Genomic DNA, 20,228 nt, shown 5'->3' with positions numbered 1-20,228 from the left:
AGGTACTATCTTTATTCTATTGTTTTTATTTGGTAGTGGTTTATTGTTCTTATTTATCTATTTTATTTATTTATTTATTTATTTATTTATTTGTTTATTTAGTTGTTTTTTTAATTGTATGGCTTTTTAATCTATCTTGTATTATTTTCTTTTATTTGAGTTTTATGTCTTCTTCTTCATAGCACTTTTTCCTTTTTGTACAGTTTCTATGTCTTTTAATCTATTCTGTATTTCATTCTCTTTTGGTTTTAATTATTCTTCTGTACAACACTTCAGTCCACTGCAGTTGTTTTAACCTGCTTTATAACTAAAGTTGGATTGAATTGGATAAATTTTATGCTTTCATCCTGAGGGCCGGATTGAACTCTTTGGAGGTCCAGTTTTGGCCCGCAGGCCGTATGTTTGACATCCTTGCTTTAACCCTTTCATGCATACCGGTCACTACAGTGGATAGTTGTTCTACAGCTGTTCTCTTGTATATTCATGGGTTTTGTTGTTTTAGTTCCATATCAGCCAAAATAATGGACACTAATGCATCATCCCAAACACTGACATTCATACCATTCTTGTAAGTTTGCTGTTCTAGATAAACCTGATCTGCAGTAACATGTTTGAGTGTAAATTAATTGCTTGTTATTGTTATTAAACTGCAATTAAAAAGGTTTATTTATTTATTTATTTATTTATTTATTTATTTATTTATTTATTTAGCATATTACATCCATGAAGCGAGTATTGACTAGCATTAGAGTATGTTAAAATGTGAGTAAACAGCAGAATGGCAGCATTACAAATGTTTTTATGTCATAGTTTTCACACAATATATCTATAAATACATGTTTCTTTGCTTCAAAAATTAAATGCATGGTGTTTGTGAAGCTGAGTGGACATTTTTGGAACTCCATGAAAAATAGGTTCATAAAAGAATTTTCAATTGCATTCTTTTTTTCGTGTCTAAAGAAGAATATAAAAACACTCAGGAAAAAAAATCTTGATAAAAGTTCTCATAATTCATGCATGAAAGGGTTAAGTCTCCACTTCCAGCCAGTTTCTTCAAAGCCTTTCCGTGACTGATTTTTTTTTTTTTTTTTTTTTCTCTTTCAGGATGGCAAAACATCAATAAACAACTGTGACTGAAGTGGTGGAGTTGGTTGACCTGCATTACATTCCGTACATGCCTGTTTTTCCTCTCTCCTTACAAATATGAGTCATTGCAAAACCCAAAATGATTCCGAATGAGTGTGACGCGCCTGGATGTTGCCATGAGAGCCGGCTGTGGAATGGGGAGGCTCCGCCCATCTGGGCATGTGGTCACCGCGGCTCCTGTTGCTGTTTTTGAGGAGAGGGAGAGCAGAGTACAGCTGGAGTCAACATGAAACCTCTGAATGTTGTCCTACTTTAATTTGCTGCTTTTACATTGCTCTATATGGGCAACTTCTTGAGCACATCCAAGCGTTTGAGCTGATTTTGCCCAGTTTCCAAAGTCTCCGGGCTGCTCCTGACAGGTGCGCACATTGCGCAGAGAGGATGGGCAGACGTCAGGCGGACAGCAGAGGCGCAATGAACACCACCGACCGCTCCGAGCTGGGATGTCTGCAGGACGCAGCATCCACCCCCGGTAAGGATGCCGGTGAGCCGTCCCCGAGGCAGGACGACCGAGGAGCCTCCGGTGAGGACAAGCGGCAGAGGAACATGGAGAGGGAGCCGGAGGGACGGGCACCGACCACCACAGGGCCGATGGAGGTGAAGAAACACCAGCACAAGCACAACCTGAGGCACCGCTATGAAGTGATGGAGACTCTGGGTAAAGGCACCTACGGCAAAGTGAAGAAGGCGGTGGAGAGAGCAAGTCTGAGGACGGTGAGAGGATGCACTAGTACAATGCATTCAGTGTCAGTTCAGCCTAAATATGATAAACCTGTTTGGAAACCTTCCATCTGTACTGCACTGTCCTGCTGCTGCTTCTTTTTCTTCCTGGGAGGTGTTGAGCATCTGGTCTTTTTTATAAATAGTGCCTTTTCTGTAATTAAACTTTAATTTAGACTTGTGCTTAGGTCTTAGATGGGGTGTGTGTTTGTGTGTGTCACCCAGACACAATATGATGGCATACATTTGGCAGTTTTGGCTTTCTTTTGGCATTATGAAAACCTTTAGGCTTAACTGTGGTATGATTAAGGTTATCCATGATAGATATGGAGGCACCAGCGATATATGGCTGAGTTATGGCATATGTCTGATAAACCAAAAGACTGGGCAAAGAGCGGGATCAAGTATAGGGATGGTATGGCATGTTTATGGCAAGCCAGAAGACTGACTAAAGAGCAGCAACATCTTATTCCATATTATTTGGTTGTGTTTTGGCATATTTCTGTAAACCCAAAACACTGCGCAAAGAGCGGGAATTTCAACCCAGAAGAAAACCCCATTTCATTTTAAAAGCATGATCAACACAAATTTTGGGTGAATTTTGGCCTTCTTTTGGCCTCTCTTTGGGTCAGTTTTGGCTACTTTTTGGCTGGATTATGGGGATTTGAGGCTTTTCTGGGACAATTATGGCTATATTTTGGAAGTCCGCAATTAGTTTTGGGTGAATTTTGGCTTCCTTCTGGTTTGATTTTGGCTTGACTATTTTGGGCCATTTAGGGCCCATAAATTCCTCCCAGATTTTTGCCAAAATGGCATGCCAGTTTTGGGCCAGATTTAAGCCATAATGACTTTGCTATCTTGCTATATATATATATATATATATATATATATATATATATATATAGTGCCTTTTCTGTAATTAAACTTTAATATAGACTTGTGCTTAGGTCTTAGATGGGGTGTGTGTTTGTGTGTTTGTGTGTGTCAGTGTGTGTGATGCATTGTGTGTCTGTGTGTTTGTGGGTGAGCTCATAGGTCGATGCTGAACCCAGTTCTTGCTTCCTGTGTTGCCAGGCTGAGATGCCTTTGGTCTGACTCACTCAGCACTTGAACAAGGGGATAAAATTACTACAATAGGCCTCCTCCAATAGGAGTCTGACCCCCTTTACTATCAGCCCAGAAAAGCACACAAACACATACACAGAACACACACAGCACAAACTTGGACCCAGTAATGCATATGTTTCTATTTAACTGACCATACAGAATTTGTTTGCCGGATTACTTTGGGCTTAATGCCTCACTTATCTGAGCTCAAAAACAAACACCACTGAGTGCCGTTCTGTTTTTTAGTAAACAGCTACACTGTAATGGGGATAATCTTTGTCTGAAATCAGATTGTGGAAGTAAGACTGACACAGTTTTAGTGCTGCTTTCCCTAGAACTCATAGACCTGCAACTATATGAGAGAAAAGGGAAAGTGAGGGATTGAGAGAGACGTCAGGTGGAGATTGATGAACGAGAGAGGGGAGCAGACAGAATCAGCTATGTGGTGTGAGTATTTATGTGCGTGTGTGAGACTTTCTGCAGGGTGAGTGGGTTTGGACGGACAAGGGAAAAATGCTGGATTCCTGGAGCCAATAGCCAGCACATACCAAGGATTCTTTGAAACAAAACGGACATTATTTTTGGAAACAAGACCAGGGGGCTGTTGTTTGAGGGTGGAGAGGAGGAGATGGTTTCAGAGAAGTTATTAAAAAAAAGGGAGGAGGAGAGAAAATGAGTGACTTGAGATCAAATACTAACATGAGATTGGACTGTGACTGTAAGTGTCGCTGCATTAGGTGAACATTACAGATATTTGGGGTTAAATGCAAGGAAAGAGGTAATGAAAACAGCTTAGTTAGACTCAAGAATCACTAATCTGATGTGACTGATCCACTTTAGGTGTTGCTATTAGCTGTTGAATGTTTAGTAATCAGTAAATTGGTGATTACCAAATGGATAACTGGACATGCATTGGTTTCAAGTTTGTCTTTAAAGGAGCTTAAATTGGGGAAATAGTCTTTTAAGTGCATGTGTAGCTTTGGTCGTCAGTGCTGAAACAGTCAACTGAATTTATGTATTTTTCCATCTCCTTTCACTCATTTTCAAAATGTTTTACATGCCTGGTTGCTGAGAGGGAGAGGTTAAGGAAAGGTTTCTGTGGTTTTGTATGCATGTGTAGTGAGATCAAGGGTCCATTTGGTAAGAAGCTCATGTAATCCTGCTGTTAAATCTTTCACAGATGCACAAGGGATCTTCAGTGATGCTCAAGCTCTTGGAGAGCATGTGTGGTCAGGGTATTTATTACGCTATGGGGATATAAATCTGTTCCCATGCAGTCACTTGAGGGGATTTGGCTTCCTTATGGTGACAAAATGCATGTTTTCCTGTAAAATAATGTAAAAACATTCAATTTGGGGGTTAAGAGTTGTTTTAAAGTTAGGGTTAGGCTTTTTGTGGTTAGAATAAGTCTCCAGGAAATGAATGGAAGTCAGTGTAATGAAAAGTATGACAATGCCAGCCTGTGTGATCCTAGAATTACGAAAGGCTTTAGTGTGTGTATGGTTGAATTTTAGATTTAAAAGCAGGGTTGTACAATGTAAACTATGTAAAATAAACCCATGAAGACCTAAACAATCTCCAGCAACCAAAAGCATCTACTGATTAAAATGTTTAATACCTGTTGATCCACTAATCCTATCAACACATGTAAATAATTGGTGTAAAATGCAGTTTATCTTTTCATGGTCACCAGATATGACCCATGGGGACGTTCAGTGGCTTCGTAGTGAACGTTGAAACACTGTCATCTTCTTCACCAGTACAACCCACTTAGTTTGATAAATGACAGTGGATGGAGACACTTGTTTTTACGTTCAGTTAATGATATACTTTACTGAAAAGTCAGTTTTTCTTCAGTTTTCTCTGTTTCTGATATAATAACCACCAACTTCAATCTGAGCTTCTACATGATCAGTGAATTAAATTTGGGGAAAATACCTTATTTTCACTGAAAAAAATGCAAAATACAGAGGATAATTTTACAATAAATGGTGATAAATCACTTCAGAAAAGGTAAACAGAGTGAAAAATTAGTTTGGGAACTGACACAAAAGTAACAAAAGTGGGTCTTTATGAGTTAAAGTCAATATTTTTTTAATTTTATTTTTTTATTTAATTTGTTTTAAACCCACCACCACCACACCTCTTCGGAGGACAACTTTATGTTTAATTACAGTTTGTGCTTAACAGGTAACAAGTAACAATCTCAAGTTTTACACTCATATTGTCATCCATTCCTTGCTAGTATACATATACATAGAGGGGGGGGGCTCATATAGACAAAAGTGCACAGGGACAGGATGCAACAAAGTGACAGATTGGCACAAGACAGTGGGACAGAGTCAATATTTTAACTTTTATATGTGAAGTTGGTTTGTTTGAAATAGGAAAAAAAATACACATTTCAAAACCATTAGAAATCTGTGCTTTTCCTTAAATAACCAAACAAAAAAGACTCAAATCACAGTCGATTATCATTACAATATGAATTTTCAACAAACCACACTGCTAATTCATGCAAATAAAAATAAAACACAAAATCACGGCCACCAATCTGCACATGTATTGTAACAAAACACCTGCGAAGACTTTTTTGTTGAAAGACATTTTTTTGTCAAGAAGTCAGGGCAATAAAATTGAGGAAGAGGAGGAAAACAAACAAGAACGTATTGACTCATTAAAAAAGAATGACCTAATGAAACAGCTGTGTACAACACAATGGATCCCAGTGCTTTTTATGGTTATTGACTCTACAATTACATCAGGTATGGTGTGTTCCTCTTTAAACGTTGAAGAATACAAGATTACATCTGCGTGACTTTCACACGCATTCTTATGTTTCCCGTGCATCCAGTTACAGTGTGGCATTTTAGGCTGATATCTCACATGCAGCACATTCTTTGGTTGAACAATGAGACTTTGTCAGTTAGAGGGATACTTTAACGGTCGCACTTCGTGACATTACATGTTGCATTTCCAGCATATCTGCGTTCACAAGACTGAGATCACGCACACACACATACATACACTTCCACACTTACTTCTCATGCACGTGCTGCCTATAAATGCTCTTAGTGGCCCGGAGGCTGAACAATGCTCAGTGTGTGTCTTTCCACTCTATGCTCTGCTGCACTAGCCTTAAAAGTCCAGTATGTAAGATTTAGGTGGATTAGGAGGATCTAATAGCAGAAATGGCATGTAATATTCAATAATTAGAGTCATTGTGTTTCTATTGCCTTATAGTATTTTCAGAAGAAGCAGATTATCTCCGTAGAGTCAGTCATGTTGTATCACCATGTTCCTCCAGCACCTGAAAATACACATCCTCTCATTTATAGTGGGTAGAATGCAACATTAAAGTGTATTTCCCATACTGTTATTATCCCCTTAACTGAAAATCCCAGCACACACAAAGAACATACTGGCTGTACTGAGGGATTTTGCATTTTTTTGTAGCCAGCATATGGGATCTTGAGGGGGGTATTATTGATTCCTGTGTACAACTTCACCTCTAGATCTCACAAAATATTACAAAATAATCATCTGATGTGAGTCCAGGGACATATCAGAGTTTAGTGAGACAGTAAAAGACAAGGGAGCTGCAAACTGTCATGCATTTTGTCCTTTTCTGTTCCTGTCACTGGACAAGCTGGGGATATATTGAAGGTAGTCACAGCTGCATCAGACTCACTTTGGTGTTTTGCTTTCCTCGTTCTCGCCTATTGCTCCCTCCCCTTAACAAACACACATTCTTTTTGATGGCCCAAATACCAGCGTAAATACTGTGTTTTACATAGAGTGCTGCATCACGGGTCATTTACACTAAAGCAATAATGTTAGTGATTCTTTAGTCTGTTACCACTATACATGTTCAGTTATACACTTGAACTGACAGGATCTTGTGTAATATGTTTCACTGCCACTGTAAAATCAGTGGTTTTGTGTTATCGTAATGAAAATTTAACCCATTTCTGAATATAACAATAAGCATACAGTCGCTGAAAAAAATTATTAGACCATCAAAAGTCACCAAAAACAATGGTTATGCAATCAAGTGCTAACTCCTATGTGTATCATGTGACTAAAACAGACAGAGAAGAAAGCACGGAATGCCTAAAAGCACTGTTTTTGTCAGTACAATGCCATAGCTATTGATGAAAGAACTGAAGTGATTTTGGTTATTATCAAGAAAACATGGAGAAATGGATATATATCAGGTCTGAAATTAAACTCTTATGAGCTATTTTTGTTGTTATCATTATATTTGTCCAAACAAATTTACCAGGCATTAAAATGAACAAGAAATTGAAGAAAACAAGGGTGGTCTTATAATTTTTTCCACGACTATAAGTCATAATTCAGAATAAATATGCGAAGATATGATTTTTTGTCCACATTGACCTGTTATTTTCCTCATCCCGATTCTAGCAGCATCTATTATATTTCTCATCTTCCCTTCCTGACACAGTTTCCCAAGCCAAAACATTATTTGGGTCAGAAAAGATTCATAAGCATGCGTTAATAGCTCCTCAAACCTAGATATGTGCCATTCAGATGACACACATTAAGTACATGTAGCCTAATCTCTGACTCAACACTAAGGACCTCTGGACAGACACAGCTGCAACATCCATCTGCTGATGTAAGAAATATTCTCATGTGTTTTAGAAAAGGTTAATTCCAGAAATTCTACCAAATTACAGACTCAACCACCATTCTTCAGTGAAGGTCAGGCCAATCATGGGAGCTCCCTGGAGTTTGCTTTTTATGTTACATAAGGATTGTGGTTGATGGAGCGTGTGAATTGCGTCTCCCAGTGTCTCGTGGATGTTTTTCCACCAGCTGAGAATGCTGAGTTGTGACTCTGGGGACAAGCCTGTTCACCCGTAGGGACACTCAGGGCTGGCAGACTTTTACAACTGCTATGTCACAAAAAAGACTTGAAGTACAGAGAAGCCCCTCCAAATCATGATAACACATATTTTCGCGTTTAATCTTTTGTCATAAACCGCAGATTTTAATTTAGCATTTTAACAAATACACATCCTGATGTTTTTTTTCTGCTTGTCTTGTGTTGTTAAGGTCCATTTTGGTGACAGTCTCTATCTATTTAATGAGTTCATGTTGGGGTGTCTGTGGACTATGTGCGTGTTGTGTGAATGGGGGTTACACTGGGGTACAGTAAGTGCGTGGGATTAAAGCAGCAGAGTGTGAACGGTGCAGCTGTCAACTGTCTGCGTCTGAGTGTGCTCAGATCACAGGAGACCTGCTCTCACCATCCAGCCTTTAAAACCCACATAATCACCTCTAATACCAAGAGACCTTATTTGTGTATATGTGTGTAATATGTGTGTATTTGTATATCAACAGTATGTACGAATGTGTTTGTTTACCTGCATGTCTGCACAAGTGATGCAAGAATTCTTTTGGTAAATATCAGTGTTTATCCCTTTTTGGATGACTGAGTAATTGTGAAGAAAGTGAAATGAAAATGAGCTTCACAGCTTCAGGGCCGGCTTCACAGAACCTTCATCAAAGGTGAATCTGAGTTTGCTCTGTGACATAAACAATAGGAGCTGCACAGGTTAGCCTGAAGTCATAAGAACTGTTTACATAAGCTAGTGTTTTTATTTAAAAAAAAAGAAGAAAAAAAGGTAACTGAAGCACCACACATGTGTTTATACAAGTATAGAAGCAGAAATATAGGTCATGGGGCAAATGAACGCATAATATTTTGGAGCAGATCCAGAAAAACAAGGTAAATAAAAATATATATGTTAAAAAAAGTATCAAGAAACAGTACAGGGGAACAATACGATAAAAAAAACCCATAGATGTAGAAGAAAAATGGTTCCCTACTTTTTTATGTTACTCTTTTAAAAAGTAATTAACATACTTGATCACTTGTGCATGAGAAAGAACCTCCAATCCGTCCCACCATCTGTCACTTGGACACATTTAGTCCAGTTGATCTTAATCAGTGTGAACAAATCTCTTCTCACTTTTCATGTGAAAGGATCAATATACAGAATGTGTACTGCATGAAATGTACTTTATTGAATCATACATCTGTTTCCCAGGTGGCCATCAAGTCAATCCGCAAGGAGCGCATCACTGACGACCTGGACAGAATTCACATCCAGAGAGAGATTGAGATCACCTCCTCCCTCCGGCACTCTAACATCATACGCTTCCACGAGGGTAAGATTACCGGCACACGCACGCAAAGGCCCAGATATCACTGAAAAACATGACATAGTCTCTTTAGCACACAGCTCTTTGAACCCTATGCTCCAGAGGAAACAAACCAACATGACACTGCTGCTGTGACTGGTGAATAGTTATATGATCCTATGCCAGTGTGACTTAAGAACACTATTAAAAGAAGTTAGTGGTATAGTTGTACTATTTTTTTTTACCTCATTTGCATTTGGATTCTAAACACATGTTTTGCAAGTCTAAATGACAGTTCATATATGTAGGACTGAAACTTGAAATAAAGACACCTAAAAGATGCTTTTTGTATTGACTTTATTTAACTGTAGCCATCCAACCTGTAAAGCTGGGGTGTCCAACATACGGCCTGCAGGCCAAAACCAGCCCACCAAAGACACAAATCAGGACCATGGGATGAATTTGCAAAATGTGCAAAAATGACACTGAAGATATTAACAATCCAATGCAATCCAAAATTTTAACAACATTTACTAAATGTTTAACAACTATTACTAAATGTTTTGTGTCTTTGTAGATCCACTGTGATCTGTAATGCAGATGTATAAACAAGCTGAGGCATATTATTGTTAAAATTGTACTTATTTTTAAAGAATTTTCAGGTTTCTCACATTTTTTTTGTGATAGGATAGTTATAAATGTGGACATTTAAATAAAAAAAATTACTTTTTTTGCACTAAAACAAAGAAAAAAAGTTAGAGCTCCCATTATATATAGGTTATTACCCTGCCCCCCCCCCCCAAAGGGGAGGCAAGGGGTATTGTTTTTGGTTCGATTTGTTTGTTACTTTCTTCGTTTCTTTGTTTCTAGCAGTAGTAACACTCTAGTAGCAAACTATTGGTTGAATTCATCCCAAATTGGGTTTATAAATTGCCAGTGACCCAGAATAGATCTGATTACATTTTGGGAACAGTAGGTCAAACTTTACATTTTTAATGAATTTTTAAAATCTTTTTTTTTCCCATTTCTTATAATGGGTGAAATTTCAAATGTCTGTAGCAGCAAAACTATTGGTTGAATTCATACCAAATCGGGTTTATAGATTGCCAGGTGACCCAGAATAGATGTAGTTACATTTTGGGAAAAGTAGGTCAAAGTTCAAATTTTTAGTGAATTTTTTTAAATCTTTTTTTTTTTCTCCCATTTACTTATGAAATTTAAAATGTCTCTAAAAACAATAATTTTGTTTCAATTTACTTCAAGCCTGACACATATTTAGAGGCAATTAATATGCTGACATCACCACATGCATAGACATGACATCAACTGGATCAATGCCAAAATTAGCTACAATACGTGCAAGGGGCGGGGTTTGTTGTGCCTGGCACCACTTGTTATGTTATTTTACTGGTCCAGCCCATTTGAGATCAAATTGGGCTATATGTGACCCCTGACCTAAAATGAGTTTGACACCCCTGCAATAGAGCAAATGCAAAACAAGTGTATATGAGTTCAAATCTACAGAATTTCCCAACAATACTTTCTAATGAAATAAAAAAAACACTAAAGTCAATGCAAAGAGTCTGTTGTTCAGAATGTACAGTAGTTATTGATCCACATTCATCAGGCTCCCAAACACTTAATTATTTATAACATTTTTAAGTGCAATTTCCATGCATGTAGAACAGCCAGCGACTTTATTGTCTCTTTTACTGCTGAGGTCCAATATGAACATGGTTCTTTACTGTAAATGTTTCCTGTGCAGTGTTTGAGAGTCGGGACAAGATTGTGATAGTGATGGAGTACGCCAGCAGAGGAGAGCTGTACGATTACATCCAGGAGAGGCAGAGACTGCCAGAAACAGAAGCCAGAAGCATCTTCAGACAAATCACATCTGCTGTTCACTACTGCCACAAGGTCTATACACACATATACACACTATACAGTCACATATTTTACACTGTATAGTCATCACAGGACCTCGGTATAAACTCTAGAGCAGACGGCACGTGCTGAATTGCACACAGCAGTGCACAAGAAAATACAGTACCACTAAGTCCACTAAATCCTAATCCTAATACTGCAGGAAAACTTGACTCGAGTTTTCAGATCTCTGTGGGTTAAGAGCGCATTAAGCCTTGATTGTTATTTACAGTCACACACTGACACATTTAACAAACATTCTGCTTCCTTCCAAACTGCTTTAAGCTCTGGCAAAGACACAGAGTCTTTTCTGTTTCTTTGTTTCTGTGTACATAAATTTAACATCAGTGCCAGAGCAGGAATTATTAAAGAAAATACCTCAATCCTTTTAAAACAGGAGTATATTACAGTGCAATTGAGAAAATAGTCACAGTTGTAGCTCATTAATCATTTCTACTCTAATTTCGTCTATAAAAAATATCTTTCCCTTTTACATATTACACATGAATCCACTCAAAAATATCCCAATTTTCCACCAGCACTTAAATACAACATGGAAAGAATCTTGAAACATAAACAGATGCATTGGTATCAGTCAATCTGTGCACACATACTGCTTTAAAAACATGAAAAAGAACTGCAGACATAAACTGTAGACATTTACATACACAAGAACTTTTAGGAAAAAAAAAAGATACTGAAAACCATTAGATATGTGAGGTCACAGGTAAAATCAGAACAGTTAATGCATGTTTCACATGTGTTTGGACTGAGGTATTATGTGGATGAGAATACAAACATATTTTTATTACCACCAATTGTGCACAAATTACTGTTCATAGTTGCAAATCTTTTTATTGATGCATTTATCATGTTATTCACATTGGTGCCCTTTCTCGGAACATTGTCTTTCCACTGAGCTTCAAGATAACATGTTTGTTTTTCTATAGTTTTTATATTGTCTGTGTGGTCTTTTCATGAATACTGTGAATTAAATGCACTCCCTGTATCTTTGTAGAAGCCGTGCAGGTAGATTTTAGGCTTGTCATGGTCTCTATAATCCCAAAATAGATGTGAATGTTCTGGCACCAATGAATTATTGAATGTGCCTGCGAGGTATGCAGGGCACATGGATGGATTATTGAGGCTTCAAGAGAAGAAAGAAAATAATTCATTTGAGTCATTTGCTGCCTTTTCCCCTCTAAATAGGTTCAGGGTAGTCTCACAGATAAAGAGAGAGTAATAACCACTCTTTTCTCTCTCTCTCTGTCCTTGCTTGACTAAACACACAGACATACATTGGTGCACTGTACTGTGCAAAAACATTTTCTGAGGTCATGGGTCATTTCCTCTTCTTAAGTGCTCTATAGAGGATGCAATTAGTGAAAGAAAGGAGGCCATTCTAGCTCATGAGCCAGTGACTTTAAGAGAAACTGGCAGCAATGTTAAAAGTTTCCCTGTGTCACACAGCTTCCTGGGTGGCCTCTGTTATCTATAGCAGCATTGTCTCTTCTTATAAATTACTACATACTTAGTATCAGGGATACACCTCATGAAGTAATGATCCTCCAACAAACTTTTCTATCCCACTGGATCTGTAGTGTACTCTGACTCATCCACCCAAGTACCTAATACCCTCACAGGATCAAATCACATCTCATCAGATGAATTAACACAAACAAAGCACTTCCACATGCCTGAGAGACTTTCTTGAAGTTCTCAAATGTTAGACACATGAACCCACAACACAAGGTTTGAGTGGAATGTTCATGTTTATAGAATAATAAATGAAAGACAAATGCACTGTGCACCACAGGCTGAGTTTACACTGTAAACTTCAGACTCTATAGTCCTAGTTTGAGACGTAAGAGAGAAGCAGCATTAGAACTCATATGTCTCTTCTCTTTTGTAGAACGGTGTTGTTCATCGAGACCTCAAGCTGGAAAACATCCTTTTAGATCAAGATCTGAATGTAAAGGTAAGAATGCTAAAACATGTGCAAACAGTGTCTTTATATCATTTGGAAATTAATGATGAAATTCCTTCCAAGGAAAACAAAATCTTCTAAAAATGGAAAAGCTCCTCTGATGAAGGGTTATTAGCCTGAGATTGCAATACATCATGGATGATTAAAGTGCTTTATCCAAATACCTCTGATTACATGGTGTTTTTGGAAACATTTTTATAACCGAATTAAGGAAGTAATCTTTTTCCAGACAGCAAACAGTCTTGATTCAAGTCCTTCAGATAGTGCTGTCTCTAGTGTATTATCTTTGCCTTGTCAGTTCCAAAACTCAAAGCAAAGAATGTGTACATTCAGAACATCCAGTACATTGGATGATGGTTATTAATGTGTTGTTAAGCCATGTACACATAACCAGCACAAACATGGTGCCAGCTCATAAAAAAAAACAACCCAGGCGTCATTTTTTGCCTTATTAGGGTATTCAGTTCCTTATACGTGAGCTGTGCACGGCCAAGGGGAATGTAGGGAATCCAGTGGCAATCGCGCCAATCTTAATATAAGTACACTTCGTCCGTCAAAAGAAAACACAGCATGCAGACCTCTCACCAGCCATTCATTCATTCAAACCTCAGGTTCACCACAGTGGCATTTCACAGCATCCACTGCAGGAAATGACCAAGGCTTTGTGTAATGCATGCATGTGTTATATCTGGACAATAGCTGCTAAGAATCCCATGAGCAGAGACATGTAAGGTAAACTATTGAGACTCATTCCATAGAGGCGCTCAGTCTGTGACATGTTTTGCTGGAAGTGTTTGATTCATTTGCTAAATAACTATTTTTAACTGAATTCTCTTAGTAAGGGTTTTAAAATAAGCAGGTAGTTTTTAGCATTTATGACAGATGTGCAGATAGTTCACAGTAGAGCGGGCTAGTGTTACTCGCAAGTGTTGGAAAACTGCAGACCTGAACTAAAACAACAGTGAACACTTTGAATACTTGAATTTGCTAGTTGACCTGAAAAAACATGTGCATGTAATTGTTTCTATTACATACATATTGCTTTTGGCGTACAAAACTCACAAAGTGTTTCACAGGAGCCAGAAATAGCGTAATAAAAAGCAAATAAAGATTAAAAGTTAAAAAGACACAATGAGTAAAACTGATTAGAAATGAAAATACACAATACACACATAGATTTGGCTCCTTTGACTTATTTCTTTCATTTAACATATTATCTCAAAAATTTCAAAAAGAAGCTGAAGGCATTCACTCCAGCAGGATTTCCAGGGCATGTAAATCCCAGGCACGTGTTCTGGAGTCATATGGATATTCACAAGAAAGAACTGGACGTGTGACAGTACAGGACCTTCACACAAATATACATCTGACAGACAATTTACACCACAACACACACATAAACACACAGTAGCTTGCAGAAAGCAGAACTGTGTAAACCCACATCTCTGCACATGCTCAGTCTACACATCATTACTGTCACTGTGCGTATAATACAGTATAAACTCTGAACTGTATTGTATACACAATGCCATCTTCCCTCTGTGAGGTCTCTGTTTCCCTGTAGTCCTATTCCACGGAAACAAAGCTGTCATGTTGAGTATTTTTAACACCTGATAGTGCGCGAGTGCACATGTTAATAATCTCTTCTGTTAGATAGGGGCCCTTGTCTGTCTGCATATGGCGCTCACAGCCTTGAGTGAGTGATTGTTCCGTTACGTGAGCTCAGACAGCCTGATGTTTTTGGCCCTCTTCTCTTTGCTCCCTCACACTTCCACTGGCAAAAGCTCAGCATACCTATTTAAGGCTCAGTTAAAAGGAACTCCTCTGAATTATTGTGCTTACCACATTGGGAAAGGTTTGCAGTGTATAGTTGCTGAGAAAGGAATCTGCATTGCATGAGCTTGAGGAGTATTAGTGTTAAAGTGAATGAGTGCACTGAGTTTATGAACCAACCTATTAGTGATTGTAGTAATTGTGTATTGTTTCGGAGAAGGCCAGGAGTGAGATCTGACATTTAGAGGGAATCATGTTATTTCTGATTAGAAGTGATGGAATGTAACTACTTAAGTAGGTTCTGTAACAGTGAAAACGACCCATCTCCAAATGATTGTGAATGTCCCTGAAAAACAGAATGACTCAATATAAATGTAAATACTCTTAAAAACACCCTTGGGTTAACTGGGAAATTTCACAAAACTATAAACAGCAACTCTCCAAACATATGAGCTTACAAAATATGATGCATTGGTGTATATTAAACTACCTAAGGGCATAGAAAGCAGATGAAATGAGGTCAGTTGTGAATATCTATAGAAGAAAAATGTTGTTACTTTTGCTTTTCAGACTCATACACATATACATAAGTAATGCTTTGAATGGAGAACTTTTACTTTGTGAAATAACAACAGCATTTTTACTTAAATATAGTATTTAAACACGTCTTGCACCACTGATGATTAGACTCACTGTCTCAAATTAAACCATTGTGCACTTTGCTGAAAAATAAATGATCACATAGATACTCAATATTGCTCTTTTAAAACATACGTTCTCTCCTTTTCTTGTTTTGCAGCTCGCTGACTTTGGCCTCTCCAATCATTTCCGAAGGGGCTCTCTGCTACAGACCTACTGTGGAAGTCCACTTTACGCCTCCCCAGAGATAGTGAAAGGACTGCCCTACCAAGGCCCAGAGGTGGGACCACTAATAAGAAACACTTTCTAATTGTCATGTATCTAACATGAGGCTGCATCACGGTGTGTAATTATGACTGATTCACTCTTGATATATGTTGTAATATTTAAAATGGGCTAAACAGTTAACAGCTAAGATGACACCTCTTGCTATTATCAGTCTTTTTGCTTTTATTGACTTTTCAAATGAGAATGTATTGATTTTCTGGCCCCTAAGGCTGGTAATGCATTTAATCGATGTTGCTTTGAATATAGTGCACACACAGGAATATTTCTGTCTCCAACAACTCCTGATCTGCCTCTTTATCGTACCTTCACAGATGTTAGACTTCAGAAACCTGTATATTCTATATATTTATATGCACTGCACCCATGCAGTACGTTCACTGAAATGTGTATTTTTGTGTTAGGTTGACTGTTGGGCACTGGGAGTGTTGCTGTACGCCCTGGTGTACAGCAGCATGCCATTTGATGGAGCAAGTCACAAAATACTCACAGAACAGATCGTCCAAGGTCGCTACCGCCGACCAAACCCTCCCTCAGGTAAACCTCTGTAATACCTGTTCATCCATGAAATTAAAGCTGCAGATTTCAGAAATCACACTGTAGAGCTGCCAATGGGTGTCACCCACTGGAACACCTCAAGCTGTCACTTGTGTCACCAAATGACAATTTTGTTAATGCCAGGTCTTATCAGGGTACCATAATTTGCTAGCCAAGAGGTCATCTGATTGTCATGGAACTGAATAGTTGCTAATTCCAGGAACTCCTCCCAGAGGACTTCATTTAGACATACCAGACTCTGGTCTTCCTTTGAAGATCCCAAAGTTGTAAAGATGGGCATCTTGCATCTTTAGTCTAATGCCGCGTTTTCACTACGTGAAATCACCTCGACTCAGCTCGGCTCGGCTCAACTCGGTATTCCTGGAGACCGTTTCCATTACAGGATACTACTGACTTTACAGTACCTGGACGTCGTAGCAATGCGGCACGTTATCTCCATGTCATCTGCTCAGAGAGTTGCTGATAAACTCGCTCGTTGTGTGTTGTCTCATTTGAATTTTTACGTTGGCCACCCAAAGACTGAATCTCCTCGACCGACCATGGTGTAGGCTTGGGCTGTTATCATGTAGATTAATGTACCGCTATATTTACTGTCAACTTCTGCATCTGTTTTTTGTAAAACGGCGGGTCATAGAGAAAACTGTCTGACCAATCAGTGGTCTGCAGTGTTATATACATCATGGTTTAGTATCTCTTGGAACCTCGGCAGAGGTGATACCAAAAAACTAGTACCGGATGTCAGATTCCAGGTCCTTTTTCATAATGGAAACGCAAAAAGGCCGAGCCAAGTCGAGTCAAGTTGAGCCGGTACCACATAGTGGAAATGTGGCATAAATGTCTTTGGGTAAGGAAACAAGTGGCACCAACTGGAAACAAACAGAAAAAAGCATAGGTCTTGATTTGTGAATAGTGGGGAATGAGAAGTAGAGTGGACATTTGACCTTGGTCCAGTTTCAAATGAGACTACTTAGTGCATGTTTGTCATTTTTTTCGTCTGCTATAAATAACTGTTCTTGTGTTCCCTCCAGACGCCTGTGCTCTTATCGACTGGTTGCTGGCAGTACGTGTGGAAGAGCGAGCCACAATTGAGGATGTGGCCAGCCACTGGTGGGTGAACTGGGGTTATGAGGAGAGTGTGTGTGACTGTCCTTCATCTCCACACCAAGACTGCCCCTCTCCACTGCTGGCTCGCTACATCGACTGGCAGAATCGGGTCGCTGCTGCAAGCAACATGGTGGTTGACCTAGAGTGCACCTCATCTGAGTCCTCTTGTCCACCTCAGCTTTCTCCACATCCATTTTACTTCAGCTTACCCCTGAAGGGGGAGCGTGGAGGAGGAGGAGGAGGAGGAGGAGGAAGGATACGTGGAGGAATTTCAAGCCTCAGGAAGTCACGCAAGGAGAATGCAATTCCCCAGACTACACTAGGAGCTTGTGGAGGTGTTTGTGCAGCAGCTACTTCCTCCTCTGCAGCATCCTCAACTTCCACTATTGAAAGGAAAAAACCAAAGGGTATTCTGAAACCTCAGAGGAGTTTTGATTCAGTCTTTCATAATCCTTCTATAGAAAACACCCCATCTCAGCCTTCAAACCCCCACCCTTATCGGACACATGCACATGCTGACATCTTGTCCACTAGTTTACCCCCACCCTCCACATTCAGTCAGCCCTCGTCGAAAATGCCCAAGAAGGGGATCCTAAAGAACCTGTATGGAGGCGAGTCAGATTATAGCTCTTCTTCAGAGAGAAGAGGCTCTGGAGCAGGTTTAAAAGAAAGTGATGCAGGTGATTTTCGCTCCTACAAACAGGTCTCTTCCCTCCCTGCGTCAGAAGATAGCCCCACCATGCGAACAGAGGCAGTTAGAAGAAGAAAAGGAATTCTTAAACGTAATGGCAAGTTCTCTCGCAGTCTGGATCTTCCCGATGACCACCATTCATCGTTCCCTTCAGCGCCTACAATATTCCCTGATACTCTGCAGCACCTCCTTCAAGCTACAGGAGTTAGCGAGGGTGGCCGGAGCCACAGCCACAGCCGCCCTTCCAGTGTTGTGAGCGAAGACAGCCTCTTCTCCTCTGATTCCTTCGACATACTGGACCTAAGCGCCCAGTCACGTCGCAAGATTTTCTCCCGGGGCTTGCAGCACAGTGGCTGTAGCTCTGAGGATGACCTGGAGCAGCTGAGACCTGAGACAGACTGAGGTGAACAAGACAGAGATGAACAGATGGAGATGCTGACATAAGATGAATGAATGATGAAAATATTATAGTGATGGAAAATGGTCATATTAGGGTTAATATACAGTGGAGTGCATTCTTAGGCCACCTCTAGGTTTGTTGTTTATGCAGTGCTGAAATGAGCATACTTTTCTTTTCTCATTCTCTTTTCTTCAGATACAACAAGAAAATACAGGGAATACATGCACAGTCTTCAAAGACACAAGAAAAACTGAACTAAATGGATTCTAAAGGTTAAAGTCACTCTTAGTGTGACCCCTGACCCCATGACAAGAACAGCACAAGCAGTTAGAAACATCTGACATGTTAAATAAAACATCAAAATATGCAATAAATCTCATATTGTCTGAACAAAAGGGTTAAATACACATAAAGTGCAAAGGGAGATCCCACTAAATACAACCCCTTTGGTTGGTTAGAAGCCATTTTTCCCCTGATACTTACCCTAACCCTAGCCCTGAGAAATGTATGTATGGTCATTTTATAACTTTACTGAAAAACAAACCGAATGTTGGCCTAGGACTTCTGCACAGTACTGTATGTAAACCATCTTTTTATGAGCAGGTAGAGAAGCCTGTTTTCTGAGATTAAAGTCAACAAAGTACGGATGTTTCCTGTGATTACAGTCATAATTTTGTGAGAAAAGTCACTGAAGTAGTAGAGCAATGCTTGTTGTTAAACTGTTGAATCTCAGAGAATATCCATGTTGGTTCATGAATTTACTTTTGCCTGAATTGGCCCCGCTGAGAAATAAAAAACTGAGCTTAATGTGTTTAGGTCACTTTTCTGTGATAACCAGTGCCTCTGAATGAACTTCAGAAAAGCTACACCTGCACATGGACTCTCCTGAGCATTGTATTCTCAACATAAAGTACCATTTCCCAGTATTTTCATGTGTTTGGAGGATAAATTAAACTGTCATGTATCTGAATTCTTGTCGTGAGCCAATAGAGAGTGACTGGATCCTAAATGGGCTCTAGTTTGTTTAATAGTAGAGATGGCATAACAGACAGTAATGAATTTAATCAAATCTACACAACATGTGATTAAGATGACCATTGAAAATCTAGGAGCATACATAAACTAAACATTTTTGGAACTAACAAGTGCGAACTCAGATTCACAAATTGAGGACACTTTATTGTGAGGATAAATTCTGCTAAACTTTTGTGATATTTTACCATGTCATTGAATATATTTGTACTTCACAGTAATACACTGTGCACAATTTGCTCCTTTGCACCAACGGACACAGTGTGAACAACAGATGGATCACTTTGCTTTTTTTATCGTGACACCACATTCTGCTGTGGGCATAAATACAGATGTATGCAGTTTTAAATCTGTGAATTTCATACTGTGAGACAAATTCTGTTTGTTTTGTTCTGTTTTTTTGTTTTTTTTTTAAACTGTGTTACTTTTTCTTTGGAAAAGTAAATAAATTATGTGAATCTAAATACTCTGAGTGTTTTTTTTTAGTGGAAATGAAAAAAGCAGCAAGATCTGAGAGAAGAAATGAGCCCACACTGTAGCTTTGCAGTATTTAAGATAAACATTATGAAGCACTGATGCTATACTGTGAGGGACATTTTTGATAAATGACCCTTTTATTCTAAATGTTTCCTTTTCACTACACTTGAGTAGCTCTTCTCTCTCTTTGGTCTTGACACAATATCAACACA

General features: G+C 39.0%; 1 protein-coding gene across 1 annotated transcript; it reads left to right on the top strand.

Moving 5' to 3' along the window:
* The first annotated feature begins 1,328 nt into the window (after positions 1–1,328).
* Positions 1,329–20,003, top strand: LOC115423001 (NUAK family SNF1-like kinase 1). The gene is made up of 7 exons (XM_030139673.1): positions 1,329–1,860; positions 9,054–9,174; positions 10,913–11,064; positions 12,983–13,048; positions 15,630–15,749; positions 16,159–16,291; positions 17,341–20,003. The coding sequence occupies exons 1-7, from the start codon at positions 1,528–1,530 to the stop codon at positions 18,507–18,509; spliced, it is 2,094 nt and encodes a 697-aa protein (XP_029995533.1). The 5' UTR covers positions 1,329–1,527; the 3' UTR covers positions 18,510–20,003.
* Positions 20,004–20,228: the final 225 nt, after the last annotated feature.

This window comes from Sphaeramia orbicularis, chromosome 7, assembly GCF_902148855.1.
Source record: "Sphaeramia orbicularis chromosome 7, fSphaOr1.1, whole genome shotgun sequence".
In the NCBI taxonomy this organism is placed as follows: domain Eukaryota; kingdom Metazoa; phylum Chordata; class Actinopteri; order Kurtiformes; family Apogonidae; genus Sphaeramia; species Sphaeramia orbicularis.
Note: the sequence above shows the minus strand (reverse complement) of the source record. Positions and strands in the feature narration are given on the sequence as shown.

What these genes read in the sequence shown, in the direction of transcription:
- LOC115423001 (XM_030139673.1), top strand. Translation starts at nt 1,528, where the DNA reads ATGGGCAGACGTCAGGCGGACAGCAGAGGCGCAATGAACACCACCGAC. An exon ending in ATCAAGATCTGAATGTAAAG is followed by an intron (nt 13,049 to 15,629) that starts GTAAGAATGCTA and finishes CTTGTTTTGCAG; the next exon opens with CTCGCTGACTTTGGCCTCTC. An exon ending in CCGACCAAACCCTCCCTCAG is followed by an intron (nt 16,292 to 17,340) that starts GTAAACCTCTGT and finishes TGTTCCCTCCAG; the next exon opens with ACGCCTGTGCTCTTATCGAC.